Source organism: Pochonia chlamydosporia, chromosome 7, assembly GCF_001653235.2.
Source record: "Pochonia chlamydosporia 170 chromosome 7, whole genome shotgun sequence".
Taxonomy (NCBI): Eukaryota; Fungi; Ascomycota; class Sordariomycetes; order Hypocreales; family Clavicipitaceae; genus Pochonia; species Pochonia chlamydosporia.
Genome location: NC_035796.1, coordinates 469,643 through 491,078, shown reverse-complemented (window position 1 = coordinate 491,078; position 21,436 = coordinate 469,643). Strand labels below are relative to the sequence as shown.

Sequence of the window (21,436 nt, the reverse complement as noted above, 5' to 3'; positions counted from 1 at the left end):
TTCCCGCCCCAAACCATTATATACAGTCCTAATACATCTATTGCCATCCAGCCCATCTATCGCTCGTAGATGGTATCGCCTCGTCTCTTTGCGCGGAAGTTATACAGTCCCTGCAACGCATTAGTTCCTCCTTTTGTTTTCCCATCCCCAGAAGCAAACTACTCACATCCGTCTTGTAGGCGACATAGCCAAAGATGGCAGGCACAACAACCACATACATGAACGTGATTCTAGCCGTTCGAGGAGTCCATCTGAAGAAGTGGTGTCGGGTCTTTTGCATAGCTATTTCCACAATGTTAGGTCGTTGAAAACAGGTATTCGTCCGGGATCTCACGCACCCTGGTGCTTCAGGTAAGCCGGGTCCGGCTTGACGTCTATCGCGCGCATCGGGTTAGTTTCTGGTTCCTGGGGTTCAATTGGTTTGTTCTGGAGACGTACTGAGGTGCGCCATCTTGTCTCTTGGGCAGATGGCGGCTCTGTTGGTGGTTTGGTGGAAAGAGTGTCGTCGCGATGGCGATGGATTGCTTGGAGTTGGGTGCTTGATTTCGGAGTGGTTAAACTGGAGTGATTAGGTAAGAATTAGGGGCGCTGTGATTGGTTCGTTGTTGTCGTCGGCGGTGGTACCCTGTAGGTGGGATGGTATGAATGGATTTGTCTCCTTTGAACTAGATTTTGTGCGGTGTAGGAAGTAGAAGAGTTGGTTTCCTTGGTTTGTAATAGTATTTTGCCTGGTGTATTATTGGATTTTATTTTTTGGTGAGTGCGGTAACGTTAGCCAAGAAAAGCCTCCTGGAACTGTAGTATATTTGCCTTGTAGCGGAAAGTAAGTAACCAAGACGTTGGAAACACTAGGCAGTGCACACAACCGAGACGCTACATCTCCATGAAAGCTAATTTAACCCAAAATGGGTGAAATATGAGTCTGTAAGCAACATGCCAAGAAAATAGAGCATTTACCTCAACATATACTTCGTAATTGATAAATGTTCATGGAATCGTGATTTCAAGATCACGTGATGAGATTTATGGGTCCCGGAGTTGCAGCTGCAGGGCAGAAAATTGTCGTGATGGAGGCGACAACTAACTCCGTGCCTTGTATAACATCACTTTGGTCGCCAACGTGCCACCTTGCGAATTTGGCACCCTATTTTTCGAGCCTGCGGGATCGCGAGTCGGGTTAATCTCTGCTTCCTCGACTCGAAAATAGAGGCACCAAAAGAACGAGCGCGTCGAGATACGCGCCTCAGCGTGTAGCCTCTTCGACAGGCAGACCATCACTTCACGAAGCGAGTCACCTCACAACATCGCGAAGTCATCATGTCGGGCATTCCTCCACCGCCGCCCCCAGGATGGGGAGCTGCTCCTCCTCCTCCTCCACCACCTCCTCCATCATCACTGCCGCCACCTCCCGATACACCTGCGCCGCCAGCGCCTCCCCCCCCTGGATACCACCCGCCGTCCGATCCCCAGATCGCGAAGTTTGCACAGAAGAAGAAAGAATGGCTTCGAGATCGGCGAAACAGATTCGGAGAGAAGCGAAAGGCGGGCTTTGTCCAGACCCAAAAGGCTGACATGCCACCTGAGCATCTTCGCAAGATCGTCAAGGACATCGGAGATGTGTCCCAAAAGAAGTACACCAACGACAAGCGCAGCTACCTGGGTGCTTTGAAATTCATGCCACACGCAGTGCTGAAGCTGCTCGAAAACATGCCAATGCCCTGGGAATCAGCGCGCGAGGTCAAGGTTCTGTACCATGTCAACGGGTGCTTGACTTTGGTCAACGAGACACCGCGTGTCATCGAGCCTGTCTTCTTTGCGCAATGGGCAATGATGTGGACATTTATGAGAAAGGAAAAGGCTGACAGAAGGCTTTTCAAGCGTATGCGATTCCCACCCTTTGACGACGAGGAACCGCCTCTGTCATGGTCCGAGAACATCGAGGATGTGGAACCTTTGGAACCCATCCAAATGGAGCTGAATGAGGAGGAAGATGAGGCCGTTTACGAGTGGTTCTACGACCACCGAGCACTTCTTGATACCTCGCACGTCAATGGCCCGAGCTACAAAACATGGAATCTCACTCTTCCCCAAATGGCTACTTTGTTCCGACTCAGTCGGCCGTTGATTTCCGACGTTGTTGATAAGAACTACTTTTACCTTTTCGATCTCAAGAGCTTCCTGACTGCAAAGGCTCTCAACGTCGCACTTCCTGGTGGCCCGCGTTTCGAACCGCTTTATAAGGATATTGACCCCAACGAGGAGGACTTCGGCGAGTTCAACGCCATTGATCGTATCATTTTCCGCACCCCGATTCGAACCGAATTCCGAGTCGCATTTCCCTTCCTGTACAATTCTCTACCAAGAAGCGTGCATCTGACGTGGCACTCGCACCCTCAGATTGTCTTCAACCGTGCTGACGACCCTGATCTGCCCACGTTTCTTTTCGACCGACGAATTAACCCCATCTCGTCCCGCACGGTCGCTCCGAAGAATGTGGAAGTTACACTTGAAGATGAACTCTTCGGACCAGGAAGCAACGAAGAGCCTGAAGAAGACGCCTTTGAATTGCCTGCTGCGGTTGAGCCCTTCCTTGCTGATGAGGAACTCGAAAACGAGCACACGTCGTCAGCAATCGACTTGTGGTGGGCTCCCTTCCCATTCGATAGACGCTCTGGCAAGATGGTTCGCGCCCAGGATGTGCCACTGGTTAAGCAGTGGTATTTGGAGCATCCTCCCTCCGACAGACCACCCGTGAAGGTTCGAGTTTCGTACCAGAAGTTGCTGAAGAACTTCGTCCTCAACGAGCTTCACAAGAAGAAGCCGAACGCGCACAACAATCAAAACCTGTTGCGCTCTCTCAAGCAAACGAAGTTCTTCCAACAGACAACCATCGATTGGGTTGAAGCTGGTCTTCAAGTCTGCCGACAAGGTTTCAACATGTTGAACTTGCTTATTCACCGAAAGAACTTGACATATCTTCATCTGGACTACAACTTTAACCTAAAGCCTGTCAAGACACTCACCACCAAGGAGCGAAAGAAATCTCGATTCGGAAACGCATTCCACCTTATGCGTGAGATCCTGAGATTAACAAAGCTTATTGTGGATGCCCAAGTTCAGTATCGTCTCGGCAATATTGATGCCTTCCAGCTTGCGGATGGTATCCATTACGCCTTCAACCACGTTGGACAGCTCACTGGAATGTACCGATACAAATATAAGCTTATGCATCAGATTCGTACTTGCAAGGATTTGAAGCACTTGATCTATTATCGGTTCAATTCTGGTCCGGTCGGCAAAGGCCCAGGTTGTGGTTTCTGGGGCCCGTCCTGGAGAGTATGGCTCTTTTTCATGAGAGGCATCATCCCCCTACTGGAGAGATGGCTTGGTAACCTCTTGTCTCGTCAATTTGAAGGCCGACACAGTAAAGGCGTTGCAAAGACGGTCACCAAGCAACGTGTCGAGTCGCATTTTGATCTTGAATTGCGCCAGTCCGTCATGTCTGATCTTATGGACATGATGCCAGAAGGCATCAAGCAGAACAAGGTCAGCGTTGTGCTTCAGCATTTGTCTGAAGCTTGGCGCTGCTGGAAGAGTAACATTCCTTGGAAGGTCCCTGGTTTGCCTGCACCAATTGAGAACATCATTCTTCGATATGTGAAGTCAAAAGCAGACTGGTGGATCTCTGTAGCTCACTACAACCGTGAGAGAATTCGTCGTGGAGCAACTGTGGACAAGACAGTCGCGAAGAAAAACGTTGGTCGTCTGACCCGACTGTGGCTCAAGGCTGAGCAGGAACGACAACACAACCACATGAAAGACGGTCCTTATGTGTCGTCTGAGGAAGGTGTAGCTATTTACACAACCACTGTCCACTGGTTGGAATCGCGAAAGTTTTCTCCAATCCCATTCCCGAGCGTTTCATACAAGCATGACACCAAGATTCTGATCCTGGCTTTGGAACGTTTGAGAGAGGCATATTCAGTGAAGGGCCGACTGAATCAGAGTCAACGTGAAGAGCTTGCGTTGATTGAGCAAGCCTATGACAGCCCTGGCACAACATTGGAAAGAATCAAGCGATTCCTGCTCACCCAACGAGCCTTCAAGGAGGTCAATATTGACATGAACGACAACTACAACACCATCAACCCCGTGTACGATATCGAGCCAATCGAGAAAATCAGCGATGCCTATCTTGATCAGTATTTGTGGTATCAAGCAGACCAGCGACACCTCTTCCCTGCTTGGATCAAGCCTTCAGACTCCGAAGTGCCACCATTGTTGGTTTACAAGTGGGCTCAGGGCATCAACAATTTGAGCCAAGTTTGGGAGACGGAAGATGGCGAGTGCAACGTCATGGTGGAAACGGAACTTTCCAAGGTCTACGAAAAGATGGAGCTTACACTCCTCAACACTCTCCTGAGACTTATCATGGACCACAACTTGGCGGATTACATCACTGCCAAGAACAATGTTCAGCTGACGTACAAGGACATGAACCATGTCAACAGCTACGGTATGATTCGTGGTCTTCAGTTCTCAGCCTTCGTGTTCCAGTTCTACGGTCTTGTTTTGGATCTTCTTCTACTGGGGCCTCAACGAGCCAGCGAGATTGCTGGCCCTCCTCAGAGTCCCAATGATTTTTTGCAGTTCCGGGATCGGGAGACAGAAACCAGGCACCCTATCAGGCTCTACAGCCGTTATATTGACAAGATTTGGGTCTTTTTGCGATTTACGGCCGAGGAGTCGAGGGATCTTATCCAGCGTTTCCTTACTGAGCAGCCTGATCCTAACTTCGAAAACGTTATTGGCTACAAGAGTAAAAAGTGCTGGCCAAGGGACTCTCGTATGCGCCTGATGAGACACGATGTGAACTTGGGACGCGCCGTATTTTGGGACTTGAAGAACCGCCTGCCACGATCCGTTACAACGATTGACTGGGACGACAGCTTCGTCAGCGTGTACAGCCGCGACAACCCGAACCTGCTCTTCTCAATGTGCGGATTTGAGGTTCGAATTCTCCCCAAGATCCGAAACCAAAACGATGAGTTCCCGGTGAAGGACAGCGTCTGGTCTCTGGTCGACAACACGAGCAAGGAGAGAACTGCACATGCTTTCTTGCAGGTCACCCAAGAGGACATTCAAAAGTTCAATAATCGTATCCGGCAAATTCTCATGTCATCTGGTTCGACAACCTTTACCAAGATTGCCAACAAGTGGAACACTGCTCTGATTGCTCTTTTCACCTACTATCGTGAAGCAGCAGTTTCTACTGTTGAACTTCTCGATACCATTGTCAAATGTGAGACGAAGATTCAGACCCGTGTCAAGATCGGCTTGAACTCGAAGATGCCGTCCCGTTTCCCACCTGCAGTTTTCTACACACCCAAGGAACTTGGCGGCCTGGGCATGATTTCAGGATCGCACATCCTGATTCCTGCCAGTGACAAGCGATGGTCCAAGCAAACAGACACTGGCGTCACGCATTACCGCTCTGGTATGACACATGATGAGGAAACCTTGATTCCCAACATTTTCCGTTACATCATCCCCTGGGAGGCTGAATTTATTGATTCCCAGCGTGTCTGGACTGAGTACTCGCAGAAGCGACTCGAGGCCAATCAGCAGAATCGTCGCTTGACGCTGGAAGATCTCGAAGATAGTTGGGATCGCGGGTTGCCCAGAATCAACACCCTCTTCCAAAAGGACCGCAGCACACTCAGCTTTGACAAAGGTTTCCGAGCTAGATCTGAATTCAAGATTTATCAATTGATGAAATCCAATCCTTTTTGGTGGACTAGTCAGCGACACGACGGAAAATTGTGGAACCTCAATGCGTATCGCACCGACGTGATCCAGGCACTTGGTGGTGTTGAGACCATTTTGGAGCACACCCTTTTCAAAGCAACAGGATTTCCTTCATGGGAAGGACTCTTTTGGGAAAAGGCTAGCGGCTTTGAAGAATCGATGAAATTTAAAAAGCTCACGAATGCGCAAAGGTCCGGTCTCAATCAGATTCCGAATCGTCGATTTACGTTGTGGTGGTCGCCCACCATCAACCGCGCAAACGTGTACGTCGGTTTCCAGGTGCAACTGGATCTGACAGGTATTTTCTTGCACGGAAAAATCCCTACTCTTAAAATTTCGCTTATTCAAATTTTCCGGGCTCATTTGTGGCAAAAGATTCATGAGTCTGTTGTCATGGATCTTTGCCAGGTGTTTGACCAAGAGCTGGAGTCCCTTGGAATCGAGACAGTGCAGAAGGAGACAATCCATCCCCGAAAATCATACAAGATGAACAGCTCCTGTGCAGACATTCTCCTCTTTGCAAGTCACAAGTGGAACGTCACCCGCCCGTCTGTGCTGTTCGACACCAAGGATGTCATCGAGCCAACCACCACAAACAAGTTCTGGATTGACGTACAGCTCCGCTATGGTGACTACGATTCGCACGACATTGAGAGATATACTCGCGCCAAATACCTTGATTACACTACCGACAGTTCGAGCATTTACCCCTCAGCGACAGGTTTGATGATTGGTATTGATCTTGCCTACAACCTGTACTCAGCGTATGGTATGTACTTCCCAGGCTTGAAGGTCCTCATTCAGCAAGCCATGGCGAAGATCATGAAGGCCAATCCTGCTCTCTATGTTCTGCGCGAACGTATTCGAAAGGGTCTGCAGCTGTACGCCTCTGAGAGCAACCAAGAATTCCTGAACTCGCAGAACTACTCAGAGCTGTTTAGCAACCAGACTCAGCTATTCATTGACGACACCAACGTCTACCGTGTGACAATTCACAAGACGTTCGAAGGCAACTTGACCACGAAGCCAATCAATGGTGCTATCTTCATTTTCAACCCTCGAACTGGACAGTTGTTCTTGAAGATCATTCACACGAGTGTCTGGGCTGGACAGAAACGTCTTGGACAGCTGGCCAAGTGGAAGACTGCTGAAGAAGTTGCGGCTTTGATTAGGTCACTTCCTGTGGAAGAACAGCCAAAACAGCTTATCGTTACAAGAAAGGGTTTGTTGGACCCTCTCGAAGTCCAATTGGTTGATTTCCCCAATATCTCCATTCGAGCATCTGAGTTGCAACTTCCTTTCCAGGCCGCCATGAAGGTGGAGAAGCTGGGAGACATGATTTTGAGAGCTACTGAGCCTCAAATGGTATTGTTCAACCTGTATGACGAGTGGCTGAAGAGTATCTCATCCTACACTGCATTCTCACGTCTGGTCCTGATTCTTCGTGCTCTTCATGTCAACCCGGACAAGACCAAACTCATTCTCCGACCGGACAAGACTGTCATTACTCATGAGCACCACATCTGGCCGTCCTTGTCTGACGAAGAATGGATCAAGATTGAAACACAGCTACGAGATCTCATCCTGAACGACTATGGCAAAAAGAACAACGTCAACGTCTCAAGCTTGACCAGCAGTGAAGTCCGTGACATCATCCTGGGTATGGAGATTTCTGCTCCTTCTCTGCAGAGGCAACAGGCAGCAGAAATTGAGAAGCAGCAGCAAGAGCAGCAGCAGCTCACTGCTGTCACGACCAAGACGCAGAACGTGCACGGTGAGGACATCATTGTCACGACTACGTCACAGTTTGAACAGCAGACCTTTGCTTCCAAGACAGAATGGCGTACAAGAGCCATTGCGACATCCAACTTGCGAACCAGAGCCAAGAACATCTATGTGTCCTCGGTCGACAATGACCTGGACGACGTTACCTACGTCATGCCAAACAACATCCTGAAGAGGTTCATCACGATTGCGGATCTCAGGGTTCAGGTGGCCGGATACCTGTATGGTGCCTCCCCTCCCGACAACGACCAAGTCAAGGAGGTCAAGTGCATCGTCATGATGCCGCAAATTGGTGGTTTACGCAACGTTCAACTTCCTCAGCAGCTTCCTCGCAGTGAGTTCCTGGACGGCATGGAGCCACTTGGTATCATTCACACCATGTCAGGCAGTGAGTTGCCGTACATGTCTGCCGCTGATGTAACTGAGCACGCCAAGCTTCTCGACGCCCACAGCGAGTGGGACAAGACAAACACTGTAACCGTCTCCGTGTCATTCACGCCCGGTAGCGTCTCTCTTTCAGCATGGGGCCTCACACCTCATGGATACAAATGGGGAGCCGAGAACAAGGACACGCAAAGTGACCAGCCGCAGGGATTCACAACGACCATGGGAGAGAAGCGAAAACTGCTCTTGTCTCCGAGATTCAGGGGTTTCTTCCTCGTACCCGACGATGGAAGATGGAACTACAGCTTCATGGGCAGTGCATTTGCAGGCATGGAAAAGAAGCCCGTTCATGTGAAGCTCGACACCCCCCTTCCATTCTACAACGATCAGCACCGCCCTATTCACTTTCACAGTTTTGCCGAGCTGGAAGACATCTGGGTGGACCGAACCGACAACTTCGAATAGTCGCTGCCTGCTATTGCATATAGCCACCTTCCTGGGCATAACGCAAGCTCGGTCCAAAAATTTGTTTTTACCTTGTCACATGTTTTGATATTTCGGAGTATGCGACGGATTTAATATCTCTGTTATTAATGTTTCATCTTCATCTTATTCGTTGTCTTTACTAGCATTATGAAACCGAAAACAGGAAATAAAAGCAGAGAAGGATTAATATGCACCGAACAGGACGGAGGAATATCGGCCGCAAATCATGTTTCGTGACGGCGGTGCCGAAGTGGATGGAAAAGGGGCAATGCAGTCGCACAAGCATGTTTTTGTTTCTTTTTTTATTTTTGCACGCAGGAAATGACCGAGATTGGAGTTGGCGATGTATCGGAAAAGGATTTCGCTAGAGGAGAGATGGGCATTATTGTTTGATAGCTACGATGCACAGAGTTGCTATGTATGTAAGAGTAGTTGGTTGGCAAGAAGTACAAAAAGGAGCACAATACAAGCCCAGATTGATAAGCTACACAATGTTATGTCTAATATGTCCAATTGTATTATGTGGGCGATACTACTACAGTACGTGCTACTGTGTTGTAAGATCCCCAAATATGCTCTGGCATCTTCAGATATATTCCAGTATATTCTGTATATTCCAGTATATTCTTGTATATTATTGTATAGAATGATATATCCGGGTATACGGAGTACACTTAATATGATCGTATCAAGCCACATATTGTAGCACCTGCATACACTTATTACTGTTTAGAGACATCGACATGGCATTATTGTCGCCTAAAGCTAACAATCGCTACATTCCTCTTCTGGATGACGAACTTTCGGCAATCACATTGTACCACTTCGATCTGGTGCAACCCAAGGCGGTGGAAATGCCCGTAGCCGAACAATCACTGGCCAATTCAGGGAGGAGCCTGACCGGAACTGAACTAATTCGGTTCCAGTGGAACACATGTGCAAAGTCCTTGCCGCCTGCCTGCCATCGTATGAAGGATCAATGACGTACCAAAAAGACTGAGACGCGGGTTGAGGTAGCTGGTACTGTGGAGGCAGCGCCAGCATATCCGTTCAAGCTTCAGTCCGTGCCCGTGATATCTGGCCGAGGTGGTGGATTCACGGACCGTTGGAGCGCTCAAGCGGCTTCACCGAGGGCGCGGAACCGCGCCTTGTGCCCCGTTACCGCCCCGTGCTCGTCAAACGGCTCTGCTTTGCATCGGATCACCAAGCCGCCCAGAGTATGCAACGCGGACCATCTTGTAGTTTGTCGTGAGTTTGCTCCCATGCACAGTCGATGGCGCCAGTTTTCCTGACAGAAGACCATTCAGCCCCCCTCATAATGGCCTGCCCCATTCATTCATTATGCATTAATGCGTCGCAGCTCCAACCAGGGTGCATGTGATACGATTGGCCCATAAACTTGGGACGCTGAGGACAAGTTCTTTGGCCAGCACGTGCCCATGGACGAATGGGGGATTTTGGAGCTGTAACGTCGTACAAAGCGAAGCATCATCGAAGACTGCCTGTCAAAGGGGACCGACAAGTCTGAGTCGAGAGACGCCCTGATGTCAGCTAGTCAAGTGGACTGAAGAGGAGCATCGTTCGTCTGTCGGTACCGTTTCGGGCCTTGAAGGGAACAGACTGAGTCGTATTTGACGGTATATCACATCAGGGGATCGTAATGGAGCACAGACTGTTGGCCAGAGCCACAGATTGGGGGATGGGGCTGAGTCTGGTCAATCGACGGCACCATCCATTTCTACATCTGGTTTGAACCAGAAATCACCACAGAGCCACATTGCAGTATCAACATGTGACTTCGGCGTTCATTTTACCCGGTTTGGCGAGTTAAATATGGCCTCGGTAGCTGGGCTACCTGACTGCATCACATAGCATTTGAAAGCCCAGTCGTATCGAGCTCTTGCAGCGTTGACGTGAAGGTGATTTAAGCTGTCATACTGGCTCATCTCTTCTGCCCAAGACCGATGTATTTTTAGCGCCATGCCAGTGCGGGTGTGTGCTTGTGCTTGTGCTTGTGTGTGGTGGTGTCAAAGGTGTGTCTTCGAATTGTGGCTGTCCAGGTTCATTAGGAGATGGGATGGAGTTTGTTGTGCTCCATATGCAAACGTGGATTGGGCATGCTGATCCTCCCACAAGGGGACTGCCTCCGCAAGGGGACTGCCTCCGCAAGGGGACTGCCCATATGCCGAGACACTGTGCCTGACTACTCCGTACATCGTGAGCGAACATATAATTTGCCGACAGTTTAGGGACTACAGTTGACACCGAATCAACGTTAATTGTAGTAGTAGCAGTAGCAGTAGTATTGCGCTTTGACAGAATAGTGATACCCCCTTTTGGGTTTGGAATATCCATCCCCAAGCATGTCGGATTGACGGCCTATCATCGCGTCCGGCCCGGATATTAATGACATCGAAAGGTATACTGGGCGTCTACCGGGCCGGCAGCCTGGTGGATACGACATGTATGAATGCTGGTAGGATTTGCATCTGTCCCTGTGTTAGTTATGTGTGCGGCGAGGCAACGCATGCATAGCGCCGAATAAATGCAAAGTGGCTGGTCCATATTTCATCATGTTAGGCCTGTGCTTTATACCAACAAGAAAAAAAATTGTCAATTTAATTCAGATGATGCACATTGGCATTCATGGCCCCGGACGCCAGCCCATCACATACCCTGGTGTTGGCGTCTGGTCCATGTGCACAATCATAGTCTAATTGTGGAAACCTGGGCACCCCCGGCAGCGTGCATGACCGAAGGCAGATGAGGTGACAGGCGCCTCATGACAAGAAAGACGTTTGGGATGTGAATGCTCTCCATGTCTCGTCTCGTCGTCCGATCGATCCAAGTCGTGTGTGTCCTGTAATGCTGTCGATCCCAGCCCCAAGGTTTCCCCTTGTCTGGTCGGACAATGGAGCTGGAGGCTTATGGAGCAGCACAGAGAAAGGACCAAGGATGAGTGACGTTGTATGCGACAGAAGCACAGTAATACCGTATTCCGGAAGCTGTGGACTTGAAAAGCGGAGAATAAGGAAAAAGGGCCGTTTCTGCGACTCATAGGATGCCAAACAGACTTGACATTTTGACTTTGCGTGAACACGTTTGTACTTTGCTGAGCTTAGGTTAGGTTGCGTTGAAGACCGCAAAAGTGCTGAGTCTGGTCAAAGGCTGCAAGACCAGACCTCATCGTCAGGGAAGGTGTGACTCCAAGCGCCTGCCTGCCCACTTGGACAGAGATTGAGCTGAGGGTCACCTTCCTTAACCGCCACTTAACCAGCCTCAACTTTCGAAACCTCCAGTCCTTGTTCGCCATCTCTGTTCACGCCTCTCCTGCTGTACCACATGTCTTCGCATCGACATTCGTTCTTCACACCACCCCCTAAATGCTCGAGTCCAGGCTTGCAATCGTCGTCTGCTCGTGAAATGGCATGGCGTGGCACTGCGTCCTCCCATTAATGCATCACAAACCTGTCCGGCCACTCGTCAACACTTGCGCCCCCATCTTCAGCCACGACCCTCGTTTTCTTTGATTTGATCTTGGCTTTTGTCCACATTGGCCCCCGCAGCCTAGGCCTTGCATTTCTCGCTTATACTGGCTCAGCCGTAATTTTTAATTACTGGGGGCGGTGCGTTTTGACACCTCGCTTCTCATTTGCAATTGTTCCTGCATCAGAACAGGCCACAAGGCATTGGGCTTTGGAAAAGCGCATTGCGCTGCATCCGGATGCTCATCGTAGGTAAGCAACGAAAAACCATAAGCAGCTTGCCTTGTCATTTGTATTGACACGTTGGGATGAAGACGGGCAGCAAGGAACAACCAGCCATGAGCGTTATTGAGCCAACTGGGGGGTGGCTGAAGTAAACGTTGCAAGCAGGGAGATGGAGCCAAACAACTCGCACGTTCGAGGCCAACTCAAAATGGCCAAGAAAGCATCCAATCCGATACTGAAGCCTCCCAAATCGCCTGCAGCAATCACAGTGAAGTTTCTGCACACCGAGGAGCAGTGCTGCGCAGTTTTCTCGTTACACGCCGTGCACATGTCTTATCCATACACCACCGACGAGCGGACCTAAGTGGACTCTCAACGGCCCTGCCGGCCGTTGTGTCAAGTTCGGCTTCCACTCCGAAAAGGCGAATTGTCTTTGCCTTGGAAGGCTAATCTCGGTGCCACGAGATGCTACTCAGGAGTATGGAGTACCGCACGGCCTAATTTATCCGTGGCATACAAACCTCGAGCATTCACCTCTCACTTCTCTGTGTGGCTACTTCGGGATTAGCCCCATGCAAGAGTTATTCCAGACTTCTTCATGCTCTCTTCGTGTCGTGCTCATTGAAAGCTTTGGCCATGCCGCCAACTGTTGCCACAATCCACCAAGTTGCGGGTAATGGGTAGCCAGGCACTGGATTAATTGGTGTTCATCCCGCTCCGCAGATGATCCACTTGCTGCTGGTCGACAGGCTGCCAAAGCATGTAATCGACGTTTGATGAATATCATGTACGCCCGCCGTTTATGTCTGCAACCTGTCCTGCAAACCGGCCCGCCAGCCCTCCAATTGGGATATCATCCCATGTCTCTGCATTTTCCTTGCAGAGCTCCCCAAACGGCTCCGGAGTCTTTCAAGGGATAATCGACTGGCCCCTAATCGGACTCCCGTGGCATCCTTGACACAGCCTATGCAGTCTTGCCCGCGTGGGGGGGACTGTTCTGGAGGCTAGTCTTCTCGATTTATGAGAATGTGCAGATGAGCAGACCTTTCATCTGTTATAGCCCACGCTACAGGCATTATACCCCCATCTCCAAGGTCCTGCCAACCTTTCTGCCATGTCCCCTGTTGCTAACACTTACACGTACTCCACAAACACACAATAGAACGTGTTGCCCCGGTCCAAGCCTGAGCACCACCACACTGTCCTATCATCCACAGAGTGGAGGAGAGTGGTGTGAAAGCATTTCTCTCTGCATGGACTACTGTAGGCTGCTGTTGCTCTGGGCTCTCGGCCACAACCGCGGCAGATGCTTGGTTGTCTGCCCCAGAGAACCACAGGCGGCGGTAGTTCCGGGCCTTCTTCTGCCGTTGGGCCACGCCTCTACGGATATTGGCCGGTCTATCTCTGACTGGCTTGAGATGACCTTGCTTCTGTATCTAGTGGCACAGATGCCCTTGAAAGGTCCTTGAAAAGCATGATGGCCACCCCTGCCCATGGATATTACCGTGTAAGCATCTGGCCATGTACTTGGCAGTGCCCACAACACATCTTGACGGGAACAAAAGAGGGAAGTGCCAGCGGAAACTCGTGCCCATTTCGAAAGACAGGAGACATACTGATGGCATAAATTCATTAAATTATTCTCCGATCTGCACCAACCCAAGATGGTCCGCCCTGGCCGGAGCCATTTCCAGAAAGGATCTGAACTCGACGAAGCGGCCGTCTCTGGTATTCCGTTCTCATGAGTCCATCGCATTTATACCTACCTAGGCAGAGAACCTTTTGAGATCCACACCGACGCATTTGAGCTTGGTCCCCATTCTCGGCATCTTGCCTGTGCAATTGCCACCATCCAAGGACTCTTCGGAACGTTGCGGTTCCTGTTAAATATCGACTTGGATCCTCGCACTAATACCCTCAGTCAGGAACAGAGTATCTTAAGACACGGGACTGCAAGAACTCATCGTCAAGTACTTAATACAAGAAGAAGCATATCTCCGGACCTACAAAGGGGACACTCAGTAAGCGACTCTCTCCACCTCTTATACTTGCAACTACCCCAAACATACTCTATTACGACACCCTTTCACTCGTTACCAAAATACAACCCTGGTCGTCGCCACTCTTACTCACGGCAGAGTAGCCCTACTTACTGGGCTGTGGAATATTGGTAACCTAACGCTCCTCTGGGCACTAGCTACATCTCTTCGGCAGCACACACGGGAAGAGGAGCGCTTGCCAGTCCTCTCGCAGGCGCCGCTTGCTACAGGCGGACCCTGCTTACCGGGTGTTATTGCCCCCGACGAATAATCATCCGACTTCCACGACAGCCGACTCCAACTCGAAACTCTTGTTACACTCGAGGTTGAAAACAACAGAACGTCGAGAAGCCCCCTTTCCATCGGCGACAGAGCCCGCGAGGGCATTCAATTTGTATCAAGGCTGTTTGTCAAGAGGCGAGGGCGCCGCTCAGAGCTTGCTGCTCTGACGGAATCCGAGCGCCAAACGAAGACACGCTGGCGGACAACTATCGAGTTGGGGGCTACAGTGTGGACTTTGCTGCTGGCCATGGAGCCCAGGGCGGAAACCAGAGCCAGCTTCAACAACCATATTCATCTCCAAGCCAGCAAAACCCTTTCCAAAGTTCGCAGCAATATCCATACAGTAGCCAACAACAACCGAGGTCGTCTTTTCATCATTCCGGCGTAACGGGCAGCAGTACTGGTAGCAATACCTCACCAGAACCGGCACATGGGCACCACTCATCGCGACCAGGAGTGACAGGACAGCAGCAATCACACCAACACTCTCCGACAATGCAGTTGGACTCGTCACAGATGGGTGGCCATCGCCTTGGTCATGTTCAGTTCGGCTCGGCAACCTCTGTAACGACACCCATGTACGCTGCTACGGCATCGCCTACGGAAGGACATGCGTCATTTGTTGCGAACAGCGTCAACAGAATTCGTAAAGATGACTTCGATATTTCGATGGGTGGAGTTGCCTCGTTAGGGCAGTCAAGTTTGGATACGATGCCGTCTAATTCCATCGGGGCAGCCTATGGACAAGCAGCGGCGGCAGCGGCAGCATCCTCCGGCGTTGGGAGTTTGTCTCACCAAGCACAAGGTCCGCAATTGCACCACCATCATCACCTTCCAGATCTAGGGCATCTATCCAAATCCATGCGACGAGATGATGGTAGCGGAGCGCCGAGTATGGTTGGACAAGTAGGGATGCCACCACCAGCGCCACGCCCGCGCGGCCCGAAACTGAAGTTTACCGCTGAAGATGACCAGCTTCTTATCGAGTTAAAAGAGCAAAAGAACTTGACGTGGAAGCAAATTGCGGATTTCTTCCCTGGACGGTCATCAGGTACCTTACAGGTCCGTTATTGCACAAAGTTGAAGGCCAAAACTACGCAATGGACTGACGAGATGGTACGTCTAATTTCCTTTGAAGATTCCGTTTGTACAAAGATGTTATGAATTTATTTTGTCTTCAAAATCTGTCTCTGCTGTTACTCGTCGCTGTTGAATACTAATGGATTGGATGGTAGGACCATAAGCTTCGAACTGCTCTGACCGACTATGAGAATGAAAAGTGGCGTATTGTTGCGCACAAAGTTGGATCCGGGTTTACACCAGCAGCGTGTAGGGAGAGAGTCTTGGAACTCATCGGCGCCGACGACCCTGATGCCACATGGCAATCCATGTCTCCGAGATCAGCCTCCGCAGCTGAGGAATCAGACACAATGGAACTACCGCAAATACACAGACCATGGCACGGATGAACAGAACATATATCCCTGACGAATCCGAGACGGCACAATTGGAGTGGGACGATCGTGAGAGGTGAATTTTCTAAAGTTACCAAAATGGTTTGGTCAACTGTGCAGGTGCATAGGGAAGGATGATCGGAAACGTTACGGGGGACTGTGTTGCAAACTAATGGGCGTTGTATACAGGAAAAATGAAACGGCCTATGAGTGATAGATGGAGACAGCATGTGGCAGTGCTGACATGATCAGAGAGGAATCAAAAGGAAAGAAAAAAAGGGGCGTTTCTGGAATTTGCGCCTTGGGACGCCGGTGTTTCACGGCAGATACCGATCATGACGTATTGGACTAGCAGTAACGATGATTAACGCCATAGGTTTCCTTTGTTGATTTTTCTTTATTATTATTTTTAATCAAAAGCTTTTAGAGAAGTCTCTTTACCAGGGCATCCTTATCCAAAATTGAATTCGCCTCAACCAGTTCTATGAGGGCTTGGTGTGTTGACACGTCCAGGCCCTGGCCGAGGAAAGCTGCAATGTCTACCAACCAGCCATTGAAATCTCTAATCTCCGTTGGTTTTCCCGCCTCCACATCTTGAAGCATAGAGCTTCGATTTTCACCAACCTTGATACCAAATGTATAGAGCTTCTTCTTTAGACACGGCAGAGAAAACCGGTCTGTTAGCTCTCTCTGCAGCTTGCGGACGTTCTCGACGGAGTGGTCTGAATTGGTCGGTTGATTTTGGTTCGCATACGAGGCTAGGAGACTGGCACTGCTGTCGTGATTTACAAGGGCCTGAAGAACAGCGCTCGTTTCCGCCAGTAGTTTGTGTAGCACCTGCCGTAGGGGGTTATCATGCTCGCCGCCTGCAAATAACTCACCGTTTTTGCAACGTAGCAGTGCCGTCAGGGGGTTGATAACGGCATTCATTACGAGCTTTTCGAGTTGAAGCAGCCAAAGCTCGCCGGCCGAGACGGACTTGGAATTCAGCAGCGGCGCATCAGTGATTCGCCTCGTCAAAAATTCAACACTGGGGGGAGGTTGTGGGTTAAGGAGTACCGGACCAATGGATGCGTCCGCTGGAGCAGTGTGAATGCTCTTGAAGGGACCTGTAGACAGCACGCCATGGTGAACAATACAAGCTAGAAAACTGGGCTCGTTGCCTGCCTGATATCGACCGGCAATATATGCTTGGCCGTGCGGTGGCCAGAGCTTGGACATGCCATTCTGAGCAAAGGCAACAGTGCTGTGCCTGTCCAAGTATCCTCGGAGTCGATCTGCTTCTGGCATGGCGGCCGATGCCTTGGTTGATATGAAAAGGTTGCGTATTTTTTCACCGTCCGCCACTTCCCGTACAGGGCCATGGTCCGGGGCAGTTTGAGTCCACCACTCAATATCGAAATCCTTGTTCTTAATGACGGTGTTATCACGAGTGAGCTCGACACCATCGCCCTCAACCCATTGAGACAGAAGTTCCTTTCTGTGAACCACGAGGGTAATGCCCGGAGGCACAGGCTGCCTCGCTATATAGCTTGCATAAAGTCTTCCAATGTTGCCGACTCCGAGGATGTATATCCGCTCATCCAGGTCATCCCTTTTCGGTCTAAGGCTAGCAGGGCCATTATATTTTGCACCCGGACCGAGATTTTCGGGTGTCCATGCAAACAACTTGGGTGGAGGTCCCTGATCTGCAAGAAGAGTTTTCAACCAGGCAGGCTGTTGGCTGGATGACATTGTGGAATTCGAAAATGATGAGGAGAACCGGATGAATTTGGGTGACCAATTAGGCCAGTTGAAGGGGCGACGGATCAGATTTGACCCTGGAGTCATAATTGACAAAGTCAAAATCTTGTCAATTGAGGGCGTTCTTTCTAATCCGTAGCATTGATTGGCGAGAAACTATCGCACACCGGGTGTGTTTTTCAATGGCGTTTGTGACAAACTTGGAGGCGCCTGCCCCGATTGTCTGGGTTTGGCGTTTTCTGTCAGGGCCGGCTGGTTGGTCCCTTAAGAGCCTTCTGGTATTTTGTTTGGTCCAGGGTGTTGGTGCGTTCTGTCAGATGTTAAGAGTTTATGCGAGGAAGAAGATCCTTTTGGCGTCTCTCGCGGTGTCAGAGATGATGAAACGAAAACGACTGAGCTCGAGTTCTGGCGGGCACAAGGAGAATTCATGCACAAGTTGCTGCAAGGTCGGTGCTCCTTCTCGGCTGTCTGTGCAGCTTTGGTGTGTGGCTGACTGTTGGGTGGCTGGTCGCGCCTTCCCGAAGGACTTCAATTGATGGCTTGAAATTGATTTGGCAATAGGTACGTACCTAGTACTCTCTGTCATGGTCTCAAGCTTGGACCGGGTGAACTTCTAAGTTATGAACCTTGACAAAGAAACTGTATGTGCCGTTTTGACCCCGTCAACTTCATTTTCGCTCCCGGGCGCTCGATTGAAGTCAACGCCACAATTGCGCACAATGGAGATAGCCCGAGCCTGTTGTCTCAATGCCAACGCTGGAGAGACTCGGCAGCATGGGAGTGAAAGCTGTCAAAAGCAGCCTGCGAAGTTGTAATTGGTGGCATTTCAGCGTCGACACCTGTCAAACTGGACTGGTCTCTTCAGTCTGTGGGGCATCAATGCTGTCCAATCCAAGCTGCCCAACGTTCAATGTTGGAAAACAGCATCAACCACCGAAACGACCTGTTGAGGCGTGTCTGAATGTGCTTCCTTGCGTGAGCATACTTTTCACTGACTGTCAACTCGTTCGCTGCTCGCGAGTCTTTCTCATCTCTGGGCCTTCGCACATGCCAATATTCAGGACTGGATGATTGCACACCTCACACAGAAATCACTACCTGGACACGATTCGCTTCCTGACCCTATCACTTTCATACCGTCAGTCCCTGCTTACAGACCGGAGTTTGGGTCCATCACAGAATCTTACCAAAAGTTGACCTTTGAACCGAAAAGTTTCTGCCACTAGTGCAAAATTGTCATGGGCCACACCAAGAAATGGATTTTCCAAGCCGTGCCTGGTTATTTCGAGAGCCATGCCGACATAGCCAAGCAGTTGCCAAATGAGAGATTTATCACGCAGCCACGTCTGGCTCTGCTATCGCGTGAGTATCCTACAGACACCGAGGATATGCGAAATGACAAAGACTGGGAACGATTCGCCAACCATGTGAGGTCTCTGAATCGAGATGCCCCGGCCAATGTCTCATACAAGGTTTTGTACCTTACTCGTCACGGGTTTGGATATCACAACCAGAAGCATAGGGAGGTGGGGACCGAGGCATGGGATGTAAGTCAACCATACCTATAGTTCAGAAGTATATTGTGTCAACTCAGCTAAATATTCGCCAGAGCTATTGGTCTTTGCTGAAAGGAGACGACAAGATTACTTGGTTCGATTCATTCCTGAACAAGGAAGGAGTCCAACAGGCTGAGAATCTTGGAGAGTTCTGGCGCCATGGGGTGGCCGCTGATGGCATGCCAATTCCACAAACGCTCTACACAAGCCCATTGGCAAGGTGCCTCCAAACCACAGAAATCGTATTTTCCAGGCTGATGAGGACCAATGGCGCCCTGTTCTGTCCGGTCGTGAAGGAGCAAATTCGTGAGCGCTTCACAGTTCATACTTGTGACCTGAGAAGGCCGAGAACTTGGATTGAGCAAAATTATCCAGGGTACACAATTGAGGCTAACGTCACCGAAGAGGACCAATTCTCGGGCCAAACACGATGGGAAACCCGCGATGAGCATAATGCGCGGAAGCAGGAAGCATTAGAACAAATATTCTCGTCGGATCAGAGCGAATTTGTTTCATTGACCGTTCACAGTTTTGCTATTGAAGCAATATTAGAAGTGTGCAATGGCGAAGAGTTTAGGGTCAGGGAAGGCACATCGCTGGCCCTTCTTGTAAGAGGCGAGGAGTGCTCAGCACCAATCGCGGAGGCAAACGGAATCGATGTTGCAGCCACCTTGATTCCGAACTGAGAGGTCTTTGGGATTTCAACATGCCCACCTCAACTGCGCCGTCCTGAACGACGATTCATCACATAGACACATACTCCGTACACACAGACTTACTAGCATAGCAATGAGTCAAAGCTCGAGTGCGACCCCGCACCAATACCTGAACTTTGGCTGGGCATCCGCATCCATGGCCTGATCACCGTTTTGTCTCGGCAGTGCATGGCTGGGCGGCATGGCCAAAAAGTGGCGACAAACAAACGGGGATGGAGCCCCTGACGGTTACACTGAGACATTCCGGGGTTACCTGGACTGCACTAAAAGATCAGACTCAGTCAATCAATTGAAGTCGGTTCACAACTAGTCACGTCTTTATCAACGGGGTTTGAGCATCTGATTTCATAAAAGTGTGGTCTAACATTCTGCCCCTGGCCATGTCGAATTCCGGGGCCTCGGCCCGTTACTCTGTCTTGTTCAAAGCGGTCCGCCGGTCCGCCGCAGGCCCTTGAAAACACTCACAGTTACAATCAAGAATCGGCCAAAAAAAACTGGTGTGAACGGCGAAGAGCTTGTTACGCCCTTTGAGACCTGGAGAATCGAAACTCGTCACATGAATGGCAGTTTAAACTGTGTCATGATTTTGACCTCGGCGTCTCCGCGCCGTTGAGAACAGTCTTGGGGTTCATGATGTTGAATGTGCTTCAAAGAAGCTTCCGCTGCCGAAATTCCTCCCAAAAAGGACCGGTTCATATGTGCCATTTGGGGCAGATACGTGCAAAGTACTGAGACTTTCCCCAGGATATGATTATTTCACACTCGGGATGTCTCAAGATGCTGACAAAGAAGTCACATCAGCCTAGGTAGCGACGATAAAACGAAGTGTAGACTTGCTTTGTTTCGTCGAGAGAATTTGGTTTCATTGTTTCAAAGACATATGGTTTCCATGAAAAGCATCACAACTTGGTCTATGCAAGCCAGCATGAACAACTAAACAACGAATTCCCCCATGAACCGGAGTCTGCGACTGTAAATATTGTACTTCTAGTGCTCTGCCCTCGAGAGATCGCCTGGGAATCTTACACGGTGTAGCAGGAAACTGCGGTCTAAGACGGTATCGAGGAAGTTTGGTCACTATTTGAACAAACGCAACAAAATATTTGCCAAAGCTTTGGGTGCATTCTCAGCGCAATGTTAGTCTGTGAACCGGCTATTCTTCAGGCAACTGGCTAACATTGCTACGGCAAAGCAATTTGCCCAATCGCAGTCAAACGGATACGGAGAACTATCAGATTCTGACTTGTTATCCGCCAGTCACGAGTTTCTGCAGGATCTGATGCAACTGAGGACTTTCTTGGAAAGACATTAGTCTTTGGTGCCCTTCTCAGCTTTTGAGGAGCAACAAAGCTCACAGAAGATGCCCCGTTTCCGCATTTTGACCACAAATGAAGAGGATGCAACCACAGAAATGTTGGGCCGTAAGAACAAGTGCCTTGATCTGGGCGTGGTAATTCTGCACAGACTTGGGCC

The 21,436-nt window shown here is 50.0% G+C and overlaps 7 protein-coding genes across 7 annotated transcripts; 3 read left to right on the top strand and 4 right to left on the bottom strand.

The window, feature by feature from the left end:
* Window positions 1–56: 56 nt before the first annotated feature.
* On the bottom strand, window positions 57–451 carry VFPPC_14146 (hypothetical protein; the record flags this gene model as incomplete). Its single annotated transcript, XM_018291916.1, has 4 exons — window positions 57–110; window positions 167–282; window positions 339–374; window positions 439–451. 4 exons carry the CDS (start codon window positions 449–451, stop codon window positions 57–59), a joined length of 219 nt encoding a protein of 72 aa, XP_018140034.1.
* Window positions 452–1,317: 866 nt separating this feature from the next.
* VFPPC_07032 (pre-mRNA processing splicing factor 8) lies at window positions 1,318–8,442 on the top strand (the record flags this gene model as incomplete). Its single annotated transcript, XM_018285963.1, has 1 exon — window positions 1,318–8,442. One exon carries the CDS (start codon window positions 1,318–1,320, stop codon window positions 8,440–8,442), a length of 7,125 nt encoding a protein of 2,374 aa, XP_018140035.1.
* Window positions 8,443–12,726: 4,284 nt separating this feature from the next.
* VFPPC_18081 (hypothetical protein) lies at window positions 12,727–12,960 on the bottom strand (the record flags this gene model as incomplete). Its single annotated transcript, XM_022429739.1, has 1 exon — window positions 12,727–12,960. The coding sequence occupies one exon, from the start codon at window positions 12,958–12,960 to the stop codon at window positions 12,727–12,729; it is 234 nt and encodes a 77-aa protein (XP_022285151.1).
* Window positions 12,961–13,431: 471 nt separating this feature from the next.
* On the bottom strand, window positions 13,432–13,929 carry VFPPC_16644 (hypothetical protein; the record flags this gene model as incomplete). Its single annotated transcript, XM_018294397.1, has 1 exon — window positions 13,432–13,929. One exon carries the CDS (start codon window positions 13,927–13,929, stop codon window positions 13,432–13,434), a length of 498 nt encoding a protein of 165 aa, XP_018140038.1.
* Window positions 13,930–14,989: 1,060 nt separating this feature from the next.
* Window positions 14,990–15,963, top strand: VFPPC_18080 (MYB DNA-binding domain-containing protein; the record flags this gene model as incomplete). Its single annotated transcript, XM_022429738.1, has 2 exons — window positions 14,990–15,610; window positions 15,730–15,963. The coding sequence occupies 2 exons, from the start codon at window positions 14,990–14,992 to the stop codon at window positions 15,961–15,963; spliced, it is 855 nt and encodes a 284-aa protein (XP_022285150.1).
* A 408-nt stretch (window positions 15,964–16,371) lies between these two features.
* VFPPC_07029 (ketoisovalerate reductase) lies at window positions 16,372–17,682 on the bottom strand (the record flags this gene model as incomplete). Its single annotated transcript, XM_018285961.1, has 1 exon — window positions 16,372–17,682. One exon carries the CDS (start codon window positions 17,680–17,682, stop codon window positions 16,372–16,374), a length of 1,311 nt encoding a protein of 436 aa, XP_018140039.1.
* A 1,247-nt stretch (window positions 17,683–18,929) lies between these two features.
* VFPPC_07028 (phosphoglycerate mutase) lies at window positions 18,930–19,933 on the top strand (the record flags this gene model as incomplete). The annotated part of the gene is made up of 2 exons (XM_018285960.1): window positions 18,930–19,238; window positions 19,301–19,933. 2 exons carry the CDS (start codon window positions 18,930–18,932, stop codon window positions 19,931–19,933), a joined length of 942 nt encoding a protein of 313 aa, XP_018140040.1.
* Window positions 19,934–21,436: the final 1,503 nt, after the last annotated feature.